The sequence below is a fragment of the Lichenostomus cassidix genome, chromosome 2, assembly GCF_008360975.1.
Source record: "Lichenostomus cassidix isolate B80296 chromosome 2, HeHo_3.0, whole genome shotgun sequence".
NCBI classification, from domain to species: domain Eukaryota; kingdom Metazoa; phylum Chordata; class Aves; order Passeriformes; family Meliphagidae; genus Lichenostomus; species Lichenostomus cassidix.
In genome coordinates this window covers 55159387-55181003 of record NC_139482.1, presented here as the reverse complement: position 1 = coordinate 55181003, position 21617 = coordinate 55159387, and the positions used below count along the sequence as shown (strand labels likewise).

Here is a 21617-nt window from a genome sequence, read left to right as displayed (position 1 = left end):
TCCCATTGCCTGTGTTGCTGACAAAGATGTTGAACAGTGTCAGCCCCAATACCAATTCCTGGGGGACACCACTTGTCACAGGTTTCCATGTGGCCAATGAGCCATTACTACACCTCTGTTTGGGTGCAGCCATCCAGCTAAGTCTTTATCCACTGAGAGATTAATCTATGTCTCTTGAGTTTAGAGACAAGGAAGTCTTGTGGAACAGTGATGAATGCTTTGCACAAGCCCAGGTAGATTATGTCAGTTTCTTTGCCCCTATCCACCAACTCTGTAGCTCTGTCATAGAAAACCATCAAACTTGTTATGTATGATTTCCCTTTAGTGAAGCCATGTTGGCTATCACCAGTCATCTCTTTGTTTACCAACATAGTTTCCAGGAGAATGTGCTCCTTGATCTTACCTGACACAGAAGTGAGACTGAATTTTCTGTAGTTCCTCCAGCCTTTCACTTTTCCTTTCTTAAAAACTGAGGTTGTGTTTCCTTTTTTTCAGTTATCAAGAACTTCACCTGACTGCCACAATTTTTCAAATATGGTGGATAGCAGCTTAACAATTTTGTCTACCAGTTCCCTTAAGACCCACAGATGAATCTTGTCAGATCCCTTAGACTTGTGCACTTTCTGGTTCCTTAGATGATCTTGAACTTGATTCTTTCCTACAATGGGCTCTGAGTCTTCATTCTTCCAATCCTTGCATTTGTCTTTTACGACTTGGGCAGCATGGCTGCAGCACTTGCAGTTGAAGAGAGGCATAGAATTCATTGAGAACCTCAGTCTTCTCCATATTCAGGCTTATTCAGGTAGCCATGTCTCCCATCTCCTTCTGGAGAGGGCCCACATAATCCTTAGTCTTCTTTTTGTTAGCAACATACCTATAGAAGCTCTTTCTATTGTCTTTGACATCTCTGTCCAGACTCAATTCTAAATGGGCCTTAGCTTTCCTATCCTTGTCTCTAGCTTCCCATACAATTTCTCTGTATTCTTCTGTCAGAGACTGAAATAATTCATACCTCAAATATTGATATAAAGTTTTGCTCATTATAACAAAAACCGTATAAAGAAGCTACAACCAAAGAAACCTCCCTTGAAGATGTCTGACTGGGACTTTGGACTGAAAGTCAAACTGCTGAGATTAGATAAAGGGAAACCTATTGTTCAGTCATCTCAGGCTGAAGGAAAGGAATGCATCCACAAAAGGCCAAACCCACCAGCTGCACTGAGAATTGTCTCTGGCTGAGTATTGGGGTGGGGGAGACCACAGCCCACAGAAGCCAGGTTTGTGTAACTTCTGGTCAGAGGCAATAAACACCCAATCTGTGGAACCCCCAACCCCGCAGGCCACATCCATGGGACATTCATGTGAGAGGCAGCTGAGGGGGAGTCACAATCCATCAAAGACCCCACAAGGTGCTAGGCCTTGCACCACAGGACTGCATGTGATGCAACACATCCACAGCCTGCTGCAAGAGACTGCCCTCTCCCGTGGAGGGACATGCCTGGACATTGCCACCTGGCCTGAGTGTATATTAACCCATGGCATTCTACGCTTTTTGGGGAGACTGTCACCACCAAGAAGACCAGCTGGAGAGGTTCAATGCAACATTGTTGGAATCCATGGATGGTGATATTCCTTTATTGTGTCTATGTCACTCCCTTTCTATTCTCCGCACCTCTTTTCCTACTTCTCCCTTTCTCTCTTTTCCTCTCTCTCTCTCTTTCTCTCTCTCTCATATTTAGTATCAAATAAAACCCCTATTATTGACTGGCATATGGTCTCATTTGCACCTTAGTTCAGGCAGAGGTATTTCTAAGAACCTTAGTAATTGGATCATAACATCCTCCCAGGTTGCCTGTCCTTGCTTCTACTTTCTATAAACTTCTTTTTTATCTCTAGGGTGCTCAGCAGCTCCTTCTCTATCTATGGATGTCTCCTGACATTTTTACTCCATATCCTCCTTGCTGAGATGCATCGTTCCTGAGCTTGGAGGAAGTGATCCTTGAATATTAGCCAACATCCTTGAGCTCTTCTGCCCTCCTGGGCTCTAGCACATGGTACTCTACCATACAGGTCCCTGAAGCGGCCAAAGTCTGCTCTCCAGGGCAGATGATCATTATGTATATGGTTTTATTATATGTATCATATATTATCTATCTGTTAGATATTAAATATTATATTTATTGACAGTTTATTTCATGTACCTATTTTTAAAGTTGCAAATTAAAGATTGTTAGATTTGTGTCTGATGTATTATAATGGAGGTTGTTTTTTTATAAAAGGCACCAGTGATTGAAAAGGCGTAATTCTGGAAGATTTCATTTGTCGTTGTCATTGTCCACAAATTCAGTGACCATGTGGTGTTTGTACAGTTTCTAAAAAAAACTAGTTCACACTAATGTCTGGAAAAGAAGTAATCTGCCAAAAGGAAGGCTTGCTTTGGGAAATACCAATTAGATGATTGCTGGTTATGAAAACAGGATATTGTAGCCTTCCTTTCTCTCCCACATCTGAAATTTATCCTTTTTCAGCTCTCACATTGATTCAGTGGAATGAGTCATCTCACCTGATTTTAGCTGCCTGAAACCACAATGACCACCTAAGATAATCTTCTAGATCATTTTTATCACTAGTGGGGGAAGGAAGGCACATCAAACAGGTAGTGTACATTTCCTGAGGAAGTATATGACAGGCAGGTGGTTTAGCACAGATATCCATCTCCAATGACTTCCCATGAGCATTTGTGTACCTGATTTCTAGAAAAGCTTAGTGCTAGGTGAAGGAGTTGACTTAAACAAAAAACCAAAACAAAACATGAACAATCCTTTTAACTGCTTATATTTTCTGATTCAGTTCCCAAAGTTCAGAATGTGAGAATAAGGGAGGTGTTTGCATATTGGATGAGTGCACATCCTTTAGAGTTTTCAGTAGCAGGAGAGGGAGACAAGGATAATTTATAGGACTTGGTACTGACGAAGTGCCAAGGCTGTTGTTTTATTGAAAATCATTCAGTAAGTCAAAGTTAGCTAAAGGTTTGGGCACAGGGCTTCCCTTCCTTTAATAGACATGAAGGAATTTATAAATGAAGTGAAAACATAAACCATTTAAGATTTCACTTATAATTGACTAATGTTGTCAAAAGTTTATCTGACTCAAGGTGAGTTGAAACAAGCTGTTTACCATCCTGCCAAGGCCACTGAACTTGTCATTGTTGCATTTTTATGCTTCTAATAATATAAAAATATTTGATTACTTAAAATTTTTAATGTTTGCATTTTTATTCAAAGGAAGAAGGATATTTCATGAAACATGAAGAAGGCAAATAAATTAAATGGAAAATTGCATATCATTTTTTCAGATGAAAAATGCTGATGTAGCAGTACTGCGTGCTTGCTCTTGGCAGACACATGTTTTTATTTCTTTTGAATGTTTTTTACTTGCATTTTTTTATATACAAAAGTAGTGACAGAAGATAGCTATCAAGCCTAATACAAATCCATTGGGTCACAGGTTACCAGTTACTCTATTATCAGTTTCATTTGAGGATTACTACTCAAGCCAGCTTTCTAGGTTGAGTCTTTTCCTCAGTGGTACATACATTCTATATATGCAGATCCTTAGATTAAGATGTGGCAGACTGTGCAATGAATAATACCTGCTGACTGTTGTAAAAAGAGATGGTGAGCTTCTGGGTTACTTCCTGTGTATGCTGTACCTCTCCCACCAATCCTCTGTTTGAATGGGTTTCAGGGATTTGCTGCGCTAACTGTGGAGACGTATGTCCACTCAGCTGACTGAAACTGCTGCTCATGTGCATTACACCACATAACCAAATGTAGTCTGCTCTGGATACTTTTGGACAGTGTTAAGTATCCTGTGTACTTGGTCTGCAGTTTTTTTACAGCACAACAGGCAGACAGACACGGTTGCGGGGCATCTGACAGACTTGTGTGCTCACTGCTTAAATAGTCTGTATATGCTCTCTGCTATGACACCAGAATATCAGATTTATCAAGTTTTTACATTATAGTGAAATGTCAGGTTCACATCTATTTCTGTGTAGGAATCCTTTGGTATGGTTCACTGCACAATGAACATCTCTTTCTCAAACTTAGTAAGAATTTCTTACCAGTAATTATAGTGGTTTTTCAGAGAAGAATGAAGAATATCCTGAAGATTAGAAGGCAGGATTTTGTCTTTCCGTTCAGCAGATGTTTATCTTCCACACTTTAGGAGCAACTCTTGGTCTTTTTATGTGTGCATACTGAAGCTGGCTTTTATGCAGTCAGGTCTACTTCTGATTATTATTTTGTTAATTTCTAAAGTTTGTGGTTGATTTTACTTTTTTTTTTTTTAAGCTATTTGAGTTGGGTATCAAAAGAATGTTGTTACAAATGTGTTGATCTTAGAGTTGACTGCTAAGATCATTGAGTCCAACTGTTAACCCAGCACTGCCAATCTCTGGCTAAACCATGTTCCTAAGTGCCACAGGTGAATTTGATTGAATTTCAAAATTATTTCAGCCACCTTGAAACAGAATTTTACAGCTAAAAAATGTGCCTGGATTGCCTTCAGTCCATTCGGGATTATTTAAAAAAAAACCAGATTCATGGAATACGTCAAGGGCAAACTATCACTAGGTTCCTATTTAGTACAATTAATTGGGAGTAGTTGCTGTGACTCAATGAATCAGCAATAGTTATAGATAATGGATGGCAAGACAAAGGCAGTGTAATTTTTTTCACATGAGAATGGCTGATGGTGAGACAAACAGCTGTGCTTCCATTTTTCTAAATGATTGATGTACTAGTACTTTGCATAATCTTCGTTGATGAAGAATTTTGTTGCCATGAAGCAACCATTATTCACTATGCTGTTATTGAACATGAATTTTGGATGAGTTGCAGCATAAAGCTGCCAGATACTTATATCAATTAAATAAAAGTCAGGAAGAGGCAAAGGTCATGTTCTTTCTGTAACATTGACTCCTGTGGCTTGTGTACAATATTTCTGGTAGCTAGTTAAGGGGCCATACCTGCAGAGTCGCCAGACATGGAATGAAGAAACCAGGAAATGAAATGAGGCATACTTACTCTTTGGACGTGAAAGTAGTGAGTTTAGTTTAATATGGAAGGAATAGTCTAAGGGTAGCTGCTTGATTTCATGAAAGGGTTTCTTAACCTTGAATAGTATTTCTACAATAGTGTTTCTAAATATACTCTAATACAGTTTTGCATACATGTACATCACTCATTAGGAATGACAGTCATTTGTTAACAGACACTATTCAAGAAATTACTTCCTTCTTATGGCTGGATTGAAATTGTCCTCTCTTAGCTCCAGTGTTAAATTTCAAGTGATTTCTATTTTAACTTATTTCACTTATAAGTAGGGAACAGACAGCTGGTTAATGGAAGCGATTGTCCTGCTCTGGTCTGCACTGGTATGGTCTCACCTTGAGTATTGTATGCAGTTTTGGGCACCACAATATAAGAAAGCTATTGAACTATTAGAAAGTGTCCAAAGAAGGGCCACAGGTATGGTGACAGGTCTGGAGGGGAAGCTGTGTAAAGACTGACTGAGACCACTTGATCTGTTCAGGCTGGAGAAGAAGAGACTAAGAGGAGACCTCATTGCAGTCTTCAACAATCTCACAAGAGGAAGTGGACGGGCAGATACTGATGTCTTCACTCTTATGACTAGTGACAGGACTCAAGTCTGAGTTCAGAAGCATTTGGGCAATGCTGTCAGGCATATGGTGTGATTCTTGGGCTGTCCTGTGTAGCACCAGAAGTTGGACTCAGTGAGACTGATGGGTGCCTTCCAACTCAGCATATTCTATCATTCTATGATTTTATGATTCTATGATAACTCATGGACTTACATATATTTGCCTGGAATCATTGTAACTAATCTTTGAAAAGTAATTTTTGTTGATTTCTTGTATGTACCTTCAAAAAACTTGTAGACGTCCAAAAGTTTTCACATGTCAAGCATGTATGCGAGGTCTCAGGCTGGGAACGGATGCTCACTGTCAACCTATTTTGCTGTATAGTAATCAGATTTTTGTTTTCCTTTTCTTTAGATTGCGGTCTTTGGTAAAGCAATTAGAGAGAGGGGAAGCTTCAGTTGTAGATCTAAAGAAGAATTTGGAATATGCGGCGACTGTTCTTGAGTCAGTATATATTGATGAAACTAGGTGAGCTAACTACAGACATCAGCACTATTATATCTAGCAACAGCTGTAATTTACATGTCAGTTGTGAAAGTTGTTTGAGCCAAGATTTATTACTCACAGACAACTTGGTTTTAATCATTAGAATATTTTATTTTGTGCAGAACAGATCTTCAGTCCTTTGTCTTTAAGTTTCCTTGGGCAGGGAAGGAGATCAAAACCAATCATAAATGTGATATACTTCCTCTGGAAGAAATGTTTTCATAGTAATTGTGTGCCACTTTTTCTGACAGTTTCTAAATTTCTTCTCATCTGTTTCTTTTGAATAATGTTAAATTTTTCACTTATATGATATCTTTGAAATTTTACAAAGAAATTACTCATGACAGAGGTAGACTTGTCAGACATTGCAGAGGAGCTCCCCTCTTGGTTACGAGCCATTTATCCGGTGATAAATGCACTTGTAGAGTTACCACAGATGACCAGAATGGGAAAGGAGAGTACTGTATGTTACTAGTTCAGAAGCTAGAAATTCCTAGAAATGACAGCAAATTACCTCTGAAAGTTCAGAAATATTGATGAGCTGAAGATGTGAAGTCAGTAGATGATTATATAGTTGTGCTTCTGAAGACTTCTTGTTTCTCAGCCTAGTAGTGAGTTTTACAATCTGAAATGTAAGTATGCAAGAGAATAAACAAATTATTGAAAATTTGTACAATTGTGTTATATTAGGGCTGATGAATCAAAGACTTTTAACAGCTGCTTTAATTAGAATATATGTGAGTTTCTTTCTTGTTAATAATGTTATTGTGCTCTCTAAGGAAGTGTGCTTACCCTTCTGTTTTCTCATCCTTCTAGGCGTTTACTGGACACAGAAGATGAACTCAGCGATATCCAGTCCGACTCTGTGCCCTCAGAGGTCCGTGACTGGTTGGCTTCTACCTTCACACGGCAAATGGGAATGATGCTTAAAAGGACAGAAGAAAAACCCCGGTTCAGGAGTATTGTCCATGCAGTGCAAGCTGGGATATTTGTAGAAAGGTAAAGTATCATGTGAATTTGTTCCAGTAACTGCCCAGGTACTGCAGATTGCACCTGTAGTATGTGATGGCACAATGACAGGAGGTGGAGGGGAGTACCTCAGGCCAGAAAGCCTCAGAGAACTAGTAGAAGACTACTGAATGAAGAACATTTTAATGTGCTTCTATTTATGTTTCTACATAGATCTGGATAACACCTCAAAACCTGGGAATTAGTAAAAGATTGCAAACAGAAACAATACCTACTCCTCTGTTCTTATTATAGTACAGATGTAATAACACAGCTGGTATACTTTTGACAGACAATATGCACTTTTGCATAGTCCTAGATCAGGAGTGACAACACTTAAAATTTGGACAAACCAAACTCTCCCTTGCTTCTGTTTACCTCTGTGGTCTAGTATTTCTTACAAAGAAGTGCTAAGATACAGAACAAAATCCTTTACCATATTACTGGAATGAACTATAGATCAAAACTGATGTCAAAATTTTGGAGCTTGGGGAGGATTTCAAAAAAGTCATTGAGTCCTCTCAGCCTTCCCTCTTGCAATTTGCAATGACCTGTTGCTGAAACTGGTCCTAATTTTTGAACCATTTAAAATATTTTTTCATTTCAATTTGGACTCACTTCCAATCTTTTCTTATCAAGTAACCACACTTCACTGACCTTCTTTGTTCAAGCCAGAAGGAGGGCTGGCATATGTGAAACTGTCAGCAGTTTTTAGACAGCCTGAAAGACAGCCGCTCTCAGGTCTCTAGGATAATTTTGTAACAGAAAAATTCAGGAATGGAAGTGCAGAGCACCTTTCACTGTTCATCAGAATTGCAGTGACAGCCTAACAGCCCTCTGTCCAGGAGGTTGTGCATATCAAAGAGTGGACCACAGCCACACAGACATGCAGAAGCCTCCTTCATCATGACTATAGCCAATATTTTTATATGCGCACCAAAGTTACAGTACATGTGTTCAGAGTGGCATCAAATTGTGATAAGACTAAACCTGTCATTTCTCCTTGGAACAGGTTTCTCCAAGGTTTTACAGGCTACTTATGAATTAACCCTCCCTCTCAGTGGGGGACTTGTTCAACAAGGAAGTAAATGACCTGTGGAAAGCTCGCTCAGGAGCCTGTTTTCCAGCTGACCTGGATCACTGTGGCCCAGAGAAAAAAGTGTTCAGATATAATATGGAACTGGAGGAGGGTTGTAACTCTCCTGAGCTAAGGGAAAGGGTTCTGCCTCAATTGTCTCTTAAGAGAATGCTTTGGAGCTTCTGACTGGGGGAAGGAAGGGATATGAAATTCTGTAATTTGGGAAATGGGTGAATATAAGCCTCCAAAGGCGAATTACTTTTTCAGGCCTGAGTGAAGAAGATGACAAAGGAAACTGGCAGTGAGGGAAGACTTTGCACAGGATCACTTCAGATGGGAGAAGAGAACTTTCCATCATCTCCTTTCAATCCTATAATGCTTTGGGGCAAAAAGGGGTGACCTATATAAGGCTATGACAGTGTTTCTCTATTCACCAAATACTGTTAAACACAGTGTTTCCTGAAAACAAGTTTATAAACTTGTACACACTTTATAACCTGTTTAAAATATACTTTATAATCAAGTTTAAAATCTGGTACATACATGTGATTTTTAGTATAGTTACAGGTGTTGGCAATTGCCTTGTTCTTTCTGTCTGTGAAATACACACATATGGCAAACACCCAAAAAGTTTTATACTGATCTTGAAAACATGCAGACAGAAGTAACTGCTGTATCACACTGGAATTGATTCATGGCATACAAATTGTTTCTGAAGTACATTCAGAATTAGCTTGCATGTGGGCCAGCAAGGACTGAGGGAACTGAAAGGTCAGTACAGTTGTGTGCAGTGGAAAATGGGGAACATCTTGTTTAGCTGAGGGTAGCCTTTCCATCTGATGAAGACCTGGGATTGTCAAATCCTTTGTCATGTCCTTCTGGGTAACCAAGCTCTGAGATGCTGGGGAGTGAATAGTCTCAAGCTATATAATAAGAATAGTACAGTAGTACAGACTGTGCAAATTAGGAACAAAATGGAAGGAAAAAACCTCCATATTCCAGTTAGGGTTTTCTGGGCTAAATAAGATCCTCTGTAATGGTCTGTTGCTTTATGAGTTTTATTGATTGTTTTGTTTCATTTAATTTTATTTATATGTTGCCTTATCTATTTTCTCTTGATAGAATGTATAGGCGTACTTCAAATATGGTCGGCTTGAGCTACCCATCAGCTGTAATTGGAGTGCTAAAGGTAATCCCAATAAAAAAGTATTGAATAGGGGTCTGTACAAAGCATCAAAATAATACTGTGATATTTGACGTGATGAGGTCTTAGTACTTGGCCTTTCCTTCTCTCTGACATTTGGTTTAGTTCACATACATTAATCAATTAACTGGCCTAAGGGATTATCCTTTCAATAAAAGAAAGAACGGAGTTCAAGACTGTGGCCATTTTCAGGTTGTGAAGGTTACAGTTCTGTTTTCGACTACATTGATTAAAATGAGGATTTAGGAATCAGTCACAACATCCCACAGGGAAGAAAGAAATCACAGATGGAGAGAGATGGACATGGAAAAGGATCCATTGCTGTGAGAGAAGGGAATTTCTTGCATTATTCAGCTGCAGATCTTCAAAGTGACAATCAGTTTATGAATATGGATTCTTCTGTGAGTTTTGAGGTTTCAGAGGGATAACACTCAGAAGTAGTCTTAAAAATAAACAAAACTTCAATCCATGGGGCAAGATTCTTGACTTAGGCAGGAATTATCAAGACTAAAAGCAGAAGTTAGCAACCAGCTGCCTACACAACAGCTTTGCAGATTACATGTTGCATGTGGTTCAACCATGCCATGCAATGGTCAAAAAAGGTGATACAGTGGGGCAATATACAGGGATATTAAGTGTAAAACTCATTAAGACATCTTGCAGGATTTCTCCACACTAGAAAGACTTACAGTTAGGTATCCTTTTCATTTTGGATAGCAGAACTCATCAAAAGATGTGGAAGAATTGCAAGAAGAATGATCAAACATGCCTTTCATATGTAGAATCAAAATGTCCATACACACCTCTTTTCAACTGCAGGTTGACAAGTGCTAGCTTCACTCGTGCAAATGGGATGCAAATTCTTTGTTCTTTTGCAACTACAGTTCATAGCCAGCTTATGAGGGAACATATCTATAATAGTACCTCTTCTCCTGAGGTACTCTCAGCAGTAACAAGACAGTAAAAAACTCATCACCTACTCTCAGCTGACTTAAGCCTTATAGAATCCCTCCCTTCTTTCTGTGTTTTCAAATGATTAAATCATAAAATGAAGTGATAATGTTAGAGTAAGTTAAAACAAAGTCTTTGACTAATTTTGCGCAGAGTGAGATAGCACCTACTTCGTCACTGTGCACTCTAGAATATATTTTTTTTCGAAAACTGTTCTGAGAACATGACTTTGCCAGGATGTTTTTGGGTTTGGTAATGGATTTGGTTGGAATGGGAGTTACTTACTTACTTTGAAGAAGTTAAAACAGGCTCCCTGGGAAAGTGGTCACAGCACCAAGCCTGACACAAATCAAGAAGCATTTGGATGCTCTCAGGAACATGGTGTGCCTCTAGGGATGTCCTGCAGAGGGCTAGGAGTTGAACTTGATCCTTGTGGGTCCTTTCTGACTCAGCATATTCTATGATTCTGTGAAGTCTTCTGTCTTAAAAATATTTCATCTTAAATTTCTCAGTCCCATCTCCTCCATTGAAAATGGTGTGTTCTGTTGCTTGCTTCAGCCCAGCAAGTCAACTAAAAAACCCTTACAGCTACCTGATTGCTTAGTATGCTCTAAAAAATGACCTGATGATTTAAGCATGCGAAAGGGTGTAAGAGTGTACCACGTCTTCAGCTGTTCTGTGTTGCCATAATGAGCATTCTCCTCAGAGTCATGCTAATAAGGACAAGGATTGAGATGAAATGAAGTCAAAATAACCTTATTTTTTAACTACACATACTCATTTTTGCTGCTGTCATCAAGAAGACATCTGTATTTAATAACCCAAAGCTGTGGAATCACAGCTTTGTGACAAACTGGGGTTGGGTTTAATGAAACAACGAAATACTGCATCTTCTGCAAAAAAACCCCTGCAGACTGTAGCAGTGCAAGTCCTAGATGTATAATCTGTCTCACTTTTTCAGTGAATGAGAAGTTTGGTATTTTTTAAAATTGATTGCACAACATCTCTCTCTTTAAATATATTTTATACTAATTTTTCTACTACAGTAGTCTGTTGCCTTTCTGTATGACATGGGTGTGAAGATGTAAGACTTGTTGCCACAAAAGGTACAATCAATCTTGTCTTTCATTTGAATAGTGGCTCTACAAATCATTCATACAGACATGTTTGAATAAATGTGTTAATTTACAGAGTACGCTGTGGTGATCTGCTGTTTATCAGTCTAGTGCTAGAGACAGAACTTTGCGTTAATTAATGCCAAAGGAGTTACATGCTTTAGAATTTAATTTTTCAGCCTTTTCTGATACCCATGCCATCACAGGAATATTTTCTAGGCTAGCTAATATACAGAATGAACAGAACCTGTAGTCACTTACAATGTCTGCAGTATAGACTTCTGCTTGTCTGCAGCCACAAAAATGTCGGGCCTTCCAGTAATATTGAGAAGAATAGTATCTATCCCTGAATTTGCTTGTTGACTTATTATATAAGTCCCCAAGGTTAAGAAGAGACAGAAAGCTAGGAAACTGAGCATTTAGAAAGAATTTATGGAGTTTTTTTAATCTCTTGCTAGATATTGAGGGCTGTCATGTCTCACAGCCTTCCCTAAAATTTGAGATTTAAACTCAAACTTCTGCAAGAAGGTTAGACCTTAAAGTTTAACTGTATGAGCTGAGAAGTGAACTTTCCCTCCTTGATCTCTTGACTGACCAGCCTGCAGCACTAATGTCATTTACAGCTGACTGGAATTTTCCCAACTGGAATTAGATATTTATTCTTCTATTATAAAGGTTGGGTTTTTATATAATTTTTAGCACTTAATGTGTCATATCAGCCCAAATAAGACCATCTCAATATCTCAGGTACTAAAACAAATCAGGATTTTATCTTTTAGGATTCATCCTTTGGTGGTTAAAATTCTGGTGTAGAGAATTACTATGTTTAGAATAAACAAACAGCATACAAGTTCTTAATGGAAGCTTTTTAAACACAAGTCATACAATACTGATAAATGTATTGATGCTATAAGTACACTGATGATTCTGCTTTGGTTAAATGGAATTGAAGAATTTATTGAAAAAGAAACTATACACTTATATTGCTACTGTAATTCTCAATTTGTGAGAGAAAGTGAAGAAATTGAATTATCATGGTAAAAGGGATGACCATATTAACTGTCTTTTCTACCTACTTTTGCAGAACATAGATAAGTGGTCCTTTGATGTATTTGCACTTAACGATGCCAGTGGGGATCATGCACTGAAATTCATTTTCTATGAACTTCTCACACGCTATGATCTGATCAACCGTTTTAAGGTCAGTTGATAGAAGATGGCTATCTTTGTTTATCTTGAATTTTGTTCAACTTCCCTCTCATCCTGCTTTGTTCAATTCAACACGCAATTTTAGTGATCTTTGAAGGCTTTGTGAACACTGCACTTTCCCTAATAAGCAAGACCAGATGTGATTTAAGTAGTACTTTCAATTGCAATGGGGCACCATGAACTAGGTGGGTTTCTAAATGAAATCCATGGGAAATACTGCATTTGAACCTCTGAAAATAATGGTGTCATTTTCCTGAGCTTCATAGGACCCTCGAGCATGCAAGCACAAAAGAGAACTAGAGAATAAGGAGCCAAATTCAAATTCATTGCAGTTAGATTGGCCAGCAGGTTAAAGGGGGTGATTCTGCTCCCAGCCCTGCTCTCATGAGACTCCATTTGGAGTACTGCACCCAGGTCATCCAGGTCTGGAATTCTCAGCACAGGAAAGACATGGACCTGTTGAAGCCAGTTTAGAAGGCCACAAAAATGATCAGAGGGCTGGAGCACCCTTCCTGTGAGGAAAGGCCAAGAGAGTTAGTGTTGTTAAGCCTGGAGAAGAGAAGGTTCTGGGGATTGTTTGTTGCAGCCTTCTGGTATTAGAAGGGGACCTGTAAGAAAGATGGGAAAAACCTTTTTAGCAGGGCCTGTTGTGGTAGGACAAGGGGTAATGATTTTAAACCAAAAGAGGATAGATTTAGACTAGATATAAGGAAGACTTTTCTTATGGTGAGAGTGGGGAAACACTGGAAAAGGTTTTCTGGAGACGGGGTAGGTGCCCCATGCCTGGAAGTATTCAAGGTCAGATTGGACTCAGAGAAGCCTGATCTTGTTGAAGATGTCTCAGCTCATTGCAAGGTCAGGTTGAGAAGGTGATTTTAAAAGTCTTTTCTAGCCAAAATTATTCTATAATTTTGTAATTGTTACAGAGGTTTCCTCCTTTGAACAGGAAACATTGCCATCCAGTTCTTGACCACTCTCCCCAGGCAGATACTCTATCATCCCTTCCACTATTGACATTTGCATTCCTCAGGGGTTCCTACTCACTTTGACTGGAAAGAGTTTACAGATGTCTAGAACCCACAGTTCTTCAGGAACTGCCCATGCCTGATGAGACATCAAGATGTCTGGTCAGAACTGCATCCTCTGCTTATGTGTATCTAAGAGAGCAGCAGTGATCTTTTATGTGGAAGCATTAGCATTTAATGTATTTCCTGTTTGAGCAGATGAAACTGGAGATTAATTTCTCCTTTCTAGAAATCCCCTGAATTGCATTTTCTCAGGTATTTTCAGTTACTTTTGGAATCAGAAAAACAGGGCAATCCCATAAGATGGGCAGGCTGGATTTTGCTGTGAAAACCCAGAGGTCGGATAAATGATAGTCCTTTTAGAGTATCTAAGATTTGCTATATACTGTTTCATTAGAAAATCTAGAATGTGAATAGTAAAGCAGAGATATAGTCCAGTGGATTGTGAAGGTAACCGACAATTGCTTGCCATCTATTTAGAAATATTTCTTCATGGACAATCAATCAAGAGGTTGCTGTTACTTTTCACACTCTATGTGTGTTCCAGACAACATTTCATAGTATACTTATTTCTGTATATTTATGTGTGGGAATGACTCACCTGTAATAAAATTATGGATGGAAAAACCAGTTTGAAGTAGTAACCTGAATTCACTCTCTCTCTCTCGTGCCTGTTTCAGAAGTTCTAGTGTTTTGTTTATTTGTGACATACAGATAGCTCTTTGAGAACCTCTTATTAAAATACTCCTGTCTGAATGCTAGCCATTAAAACTGGGTTTTTTTGGATTTTTTTTTCTTTAATCCTGTGCTATTACTTAGATTCCAATTTCTGCCCTGGTGTCTTTTGTGGAAGCTCTGGAGGTTGGCTACAGTAAACACAAAAATCCTTATCACAACCTAATTCATGCTGCAGATATCACGCAGACGTCCCATTACCTCCTTTTCAAGACAGGCATAGTGGTAAGTAAAAGACTTGGCATCCTGAATATATAGCAACAACAATTTCTGCTCAATAATAACATCATGATTATCCACAGTAGAACCTGTTTACACTGTAGATACACTTAATTTGATATGGCTGGGCTAATAAAAGTAAAGACTTTGGAATATTTAAAAATGGAAGATAAGTGAAGTTGTTGATAACTCTTTTAACAGTGATCTAAAGTGGATGAATGAGAAACCCAAGCTTGGTTTTTCACTCTGCCACAGATCTTCTGTGTGAATCTGCCAACACCCATTTGGTGGAATTCATTTCACCTAGTATGAAGACCTGTATTTTCTGAGCTTTCTTCTTAGTTTAAGGTAGGGAGACAGTACATCCAAAGGATAATTAATTCCACTTATCTGAGCATAACAAATGCTGGGATCTGGAAATGCTGATCTCCATCCACTTCTCTACAGCAAAAACATCTGAACTGGTTTGCACAGAAACCTACAGAGAGCTGAAGTCTGACAATGCCAGGAATGGATAGAGGGCTTAAAAAAATATTTAACCCACAGCGGTTCTCAAGACAAACAACAGAAATACATTTAAAGATGGATTAAAAAACTGAAGGAAGATAGATTCCAGAGCAATGATCAACCACTGCAGTTTGAATTCAGCTGGAGGCTCAGAAAGTTACTGGCCCACACCCTTGGGGAGGATAAATAACAAGGAAAGCTCAGAGGGTACAGGATATATATGTAGCTGATTCTTTTCTTTCTCCTGGTTACTGCTGCGGCCAGAAAAAGGAATAAAATTACTTTTAATGTGATTCCATGGAGCAAATATTTTCCACACATTATTTGCCTCACTTTTTCCATGCATCTAATTTGTGCTTGCCCTTGCATTGGCAGAAGTGTAGAAGCAAAGGTCACAGCGAAAGGGAGGTTCATCTGTTCAATGTTTTGCAGTTATCTCCTGTTATACCATGGCCATTCAGTGATTGCTCTGTTTGTGGCTGGTACTTGAATGCATGTAATTCTTTTCTATTGCACTTCATTTCACTGAGGTCCTTTCACAAACTAGTGTGCGGTTCCAGGGTCATGGAATCTTTGTAGTGCAGAGCAGACACATGAACCCAGGCCAGATGTTGAGGCTCTTACTGCAGCTCAGGCCTTCTTGAGCACTCCCCAGTTTTTACAAACTCTGTATCTAGAACGGTTGAAAAAAAAGATAAGGAAAAATCTTGTGGCTCAGCCCAACCAAATTCCAATACCCTTTCTCATGCCATGAGCACCTTAGATGTGCTATACAAAATCACCATAAAACTGTCTGTCAGCATTGTATGCCTATCCTACCTTTTTCTGTGCAGCTCAGTGAGTCACCTGAAAAAATGCTGCCTCCAGTGTATACGGGGTGATGGAGTACAGGACAGAGAGGTACAAGTTAACAAGGTGTAGTGCAGCTCTTGCTATGTCTTTTAGGCCAGTTTAAACAATTGTAGAGTTGCTCACACTTGGGAACTATGTTTTGTGCATATAATCTGCCTTTCTGCAGTTCCTTGATTGCCACACAGCTGTTGCTTTGAGTTGTGAAGCCAGATTTGGATGCTCTTCTCTGAGGAGTCACATGATCCAGTGCCTCCTGTAAACATCCCAAGTCTCCTGTGTTGAATGTAGATTGCACCTGTGAATTGTAGTCACGCTGCAATTAGAGCAGTAAACACTGCTGTTTACCAGAAGTAGATTTGGAAAGAGACAGGTGCTATCTGTCTCAAGAGCTTACTCAGACAGCCTGATCCTGATGGAAGCTGTGTCACTTGCCTGAAGTAAAAACGACTTAGGTCAGATTTGCAGCTAATACAGTTACCTACTTAAAATTTCCCATGAGATGTGATGAAATTGGTCACTGTTACTTTTAGGACTTTTAGTTGATGAAAATGCACTGCAAGCTTTAGTCAGTAGGAACAGGTGCAATGCTGAGTAATGTGAATTGCATTCTAGAGGTGATGAAATAGATTCCCTTTTTCTCCTCAAACCATGGAAGAAGGGCAGTTTTCAGTTGGGGCTATCCTGCTCCAAAAGGTTACTAGATCAAAACAGCTGCCCAAATGTAGCTGACCTCCAGCCTATGTATGTTCAGAACTACCTTTTTTCTATCTTGCTTCTTCTCGATCTGTTAGTCATTTAGCAGCAACTCAGATGTGATTGAATGACTAGTATTTCATTCTAGCCTGTGATGCACCAGTGTTGAAGGGGGATTCCTATCTGTATTGGTTTGAAAACAAACCAGTGGGAGATCATAAGTCAAGATTGAAATTAAAAATAAGTGAAATAATACAAGTTAAAGCACTGACAAAGTCAGATACAACCTAACACCCTGTTAGGGTGGTGGTAGCAGTCCAACTGAAGTAATCCAGTTGAAGCGGTGATCCTGTGAAGGTCTAGTCTCCAGCTGAAGATCCAGTGGTAGCTCTTGTCCTCTGGGAACCCAGTAGACAGGGCTACCTCAGGCAGTTCCAAGGCCAGGTTATATCCAGGTGGGAACACCTGGCTCCTCCCTCCTCGGCAGAGCATCCCACAATGGGATGAGATAAAGCCATGAGTCACACGGTGGGTCCCTGATGGCCCATTGTCTGTCATCCGGGGTGGGTCATTAGCAGGTGATAGCAGCTAACGGCCCACAGCTGGTGGTAATAGAATACTTAAATACATCTATATTGCAACCTAGGACATTATCCACCCCTTATTCTATTATCATTTACACAGTTTTCACTTAAGATAAGGTCTCCTTGTGGGACACAACGGGTTTCCCCATCTGCCTGCATCACCCACCAAATATAACCAGGTCCTTGGGCAAAAACAACCCCACGGATGGGCTTGCCTTTGCCTGAGGTGGGACTAATCCAAACAGTCTTTCCTAAAAAACCTCTTATGTGTACCACAGGGACTTTATCTCCATCCACTGTGTGCAAAGGTTTGGACTGGGCAGGACTGGCTCGATTGATAGAACCTCTTGTGTTAACCATCCAGGTGGCCTTTGCTAAGTTCAGTTCCCAATTTTTGAAGGTTCCCCCGCCAAGTGCCTTCAAAGTTGTCTTAAGTAGTCCGTTGCACCGTTCAACTTTCCCGGCAGCTGGTGCATGATAGGGGATATAGTATATCCATTCAATTCTGTGTTCTCTAGCCCAGGTGCTTATGAGGCCATTCTTGAAATGGGTTCCATTGTCAGACTCGATTCTCTCAGGGGTACCATGTCTCTACAGGACTTGCTTTTCCAGGCTCAAGATGGTGTTCCGGGCAGTAGCATGAGGCACAGGGTAGGTCTCTAACCATCCTGTGGTTGCTTCCACCATGGTCAACACATAGCGCTTTCCTTGGCGGGTTTGGGGAAGGGTGATGTAGTCAACTTGCCATACTTCCCCATACCTATACTTTGTCCATCGTCCACCGTACCACAGAGGCTTCACCCGCTTGGCCTGTTTGATTGCAGCACAAGTCTCACAGCTGTGGATGACCTGTGAGACATTGTCCATGGTCAAGTCCACCCCTCGGTCACGAGCCCATCTGTACGTTGCATCCCTCCCTTGATGACCAGAGGCATCATGGGCCCACCGAGCTAGAAATAACTCTCCTTTGTGCTGCCAGTCCAGATCTACCTGTGACACTTTCACCTTGGCAGCTTGGTCTACTTGCTCATTGTTACGATGCTCTTCATTAGCCTGACTCTTAGGTACATGTGCATCTACGTGTCGAACTTTCACGGTCAGCTTTTCTGCTCGGGCGGCGATGTCCTGCCAAATCTCAGCGGCCCAGATGGGTTTTCCTCTGCGCTGCCAGTTGGCCTTTCTCCAGCGATCCAACCATCCCCATAGCGCGTTGGCTACCATCCAGGAGTCAGTGTAGAGATAGAGCCTTGGCCATTTCTCTCGTTCGGCAATGTCCAAAGCCAGCTGGACAGCTTTAAGCTCCGTGACCTGGCTCGATCTACCTTGTCCCTCGGTAGCCTGTGCAACTTGTCGTGTGGGGCTCCATACTGCAGCTTTCTATTTCTGATCTGCGCCTACAATTCGGCAGGAACCATTGGTGAAGAGGGCATAGCATCTTTCACTCTCCGGCAGCTCATTATACGGGGGTGCTTCCTCGGCATGTGCTACTTGCTCCTCTTATTCTTCTGAAGATAATTTAAAAGTCTCACCTTCAGGCCAATTTGTTATAATTTCCAGAATCCCAGGGCGATTTGGGTTTCCAATACGGGCGCGCTGTGTGATGAGGGCAATCCATTTGCTCCATGTGGCATCAGTGGCATGGTGGGTAGAGGGAACCCTTCCCTTGAACATCCACCCCAGCACTGGCAATTGGGGTGCAAGGAGAAGTTGTGCTTCTGTGCCAATCACCTCTGAGGCGGCTTGGACTCCTTCGTAAGCTGCCAAGATTTCTTTCTCGGTGGGAGTGTAGTTGACTTCAGACCCTCTGTAACTTCGGCTCCAGAATCCCAGTGGTCGTCCTCGAGTCTCACCAGGCACCTTCTGCCAAAGGCTCCAGGACAGACCATGGCTCCCGGCTGCAGAGTAAAGCACATTCTTTACCTCTGGTCCTGTCCTGACTGGGCCAAGGGCTACCGCATGAGCAATCTCCTGTTTGATCTGGGTGAAGGCTTGCTGCTGTTCAGGGCTCCAGTGGAAATCGTTTTTCTTGCGGGTTATGAGGTAGAGAGGACTCACGATCTGGCTGTACTTAGGGATGTGCATTCTCCAAAAGCCTATGGCGCCTAGGAAAGCTTGTGTCTCCTTCTTGTTGGTTGGTGGAGACATCGTGGTGATCTTATTGATGACCTCAGAAGGAATCTGATGCTGTCCGTCTTGCCACTTCACTCCCAGGAACTGGATCTCTCGGGCAGGTCCCTTGACTTTGCTCTTCTTGATGGCGAAACTGGCTTCCAGGAGAATCCTGATGATTTCCTCTCCTTTCCCAAATACTTCCATTGCTGTGTCCCCCCACACAATGATGTCATCAATATACTGCAAATGTTCTGGAGCCTCACCCTTTTCCAGTGCAGCCTGAATCAGTCCATGGCAGATGGTGGGACTGTGCTTTCATCCCTGGGGCAGTCGGTTCCATGTGTACTGCACACCTCTCCAGATGAAAGCAAACTGAGGCCTGCGCTCTGCTGCCAGAGGAATGGAGAAAAAGGCATTGGCAATATCGATGGTTGCATACCACTTTGCTGCCTTGGATTCCAGCTTGTACTGAAGTTCTAACATGTCCGGTACAGCAGCACTCAGTGGTGGTGTTACTTCATTCAAGCCACGGTAATCCACCATCAGTCTCCATTCTTCACTGGACTTACTCACTGGCCATATAGGGCTGTTAAAGGGTGAGTGAGCCTTGCTGACCACCCTTTGGCTCTCTAGTTCCCAAATCACCTTATGGATGGGGGCCACAGAGTCTCTGTCGGTGCGGTATTGCCGGCGGTGCACTGTTGCTGTAGCAATTGGTACCCGCTGTTCTTCAATTCTCAGTAGTCCTACAACAGATGGGTTGTCTGAGAGACCAGGCAGGGTATTCAGTTGTCTTGTATCTTCTGTCTCTACGGCTGCTATCCCAAAAGCCCAACGATGTCCCTTTGGGTCTTTGAAATATCCACTCCTGAGATAATCTATGCCGAAGATGCATGGGGCGTCTGGACCAGTCACAATGGGGTGTTTCTGCCACTCGTTTTCAGTTAAACTCACTTCAGCTTCCAGTACAGTCAGCTGCTGGGATCCTCCTGTCACCCCAGAAATAGAAATGGATTCGGTCCCCACATACCTGGATGGCATCAGGGTGCATTGAGCGCCGGTATCAACCAAAGCCGTGTATCTTTGTGGGTCAGACGTGCCAGGCCATCGGATCCACACAGTCCAATAGATCCGGTTATCCCTTTCCTCTACCTGGCTAGAGGCAGGGCTCCTCTAATCCTGTTTTTGGTGCATGATGCTCTCCTCCCGTAAATGTGTTCCTGAGGTCCCTTCAAGAGGATCAGTCATATTACCATTTCCATTTTGTCTGGGGCTCTGTCCACAAGAGACTGGGGCAGTGTTGAATCTAGATGAGCCTCCTGAAGTAGATGTGTCTCTTTTCAATTCACGTACCCGGGCTGCTAAGGAGGAGGTGGGTTTTCTATCCCACTTTCTCATGTCTTCCCCATGCTCCTGCAGGAAAAACCAGAGGTCATGTCGCGGAGTTTGTCTTCTTTCCCTGGCTGGGGGATGTCTGCTCCTGATGGCAGAGACTCTGGTTGGTTTCGGTGTGGCATGGAAAAATCCTTCTTTGAATTCTTTCCTTAGTTTCTGGAGGCTCTCTTCAATCAAGCTCCGGACTTGCTCGGCCAGGTTTGTTTCCACTGATGAGACCTGGGTGCGTAGTGGGGCGGTGACAGTGTCCTCGTAAATTCTCAGTTTGTTTGTTAACATGCCCACCTGGTCTTCGCCTTGCCTCCACTGCAATGTTGCCAGGTAATGAGAGTATATCTCTGGTCCGAGCTGCGCGAATCTTAGCCACATTTGTGAAGTGCACTGGACATTATCTGGGCTCTTGGGGAATCTCTCATTGTCCGAGAAAATGATCTCTAGCATGGCCAATTCCCTCAGGCATGGGATACCTCGTTCTATTGTGTTCCATTTTCTTTGGTGCATCTGGAGGTCTTCTTTGCAGAGGTATCTGTCCCATACACTTGCCAGCAATCGTTGCCAGAGGCTGAGAGTTTCTTGGGTTCTCCCAGTCCCCTGATCAATGACCACATCCTGGGACAGGGATCCCAGTTGCCTGGCCTCACTTCCATCCAGAATGGTGTCATTAGCTGCGGCGTCCCAGATGCGGAGCAGCCAGGTCAAGATGGACTCGTTGGCCT

General features: G+C 41.5%; 1 protein-coding gene across 1 annotated transcript in view; it reads left to right on the top strand.

Annotated features, from left to right (window-relative positions):
* Positions 1–210: 210 nt before the first annotated feature.
* LOC146441399 (dual specificity calcium/calmodulin-dependent 3',5'-cyclic nucleotide phosphodiesterase 1C-like) overlaps positions 211–21617 on the top strand; it is a 29129-nt gene continuing 7722 nt past the window's right edge. Inside the window, exons 1-6 of the mRNA XM_085049834.1 lie at positions 211–233; positions 6083–6196; positions 7031–7213; positions 9423–9489; positions 12655–12771; positions 14624–14764. Of these exons, the coding sequence (XP_084905960.1) occupies positions 211–233; positions 6083–6196; positions 7031–7213; positions 9423–9489; positions 12655–12771; positions 14624–14764 (645 nt within the window). The remainder of the gene's footprint in view (positions 234–6082; positions 6197–7030; positions 7214–9422; positions 9490–12654; positions 12772–14623; positions 14765–21617) is intronic.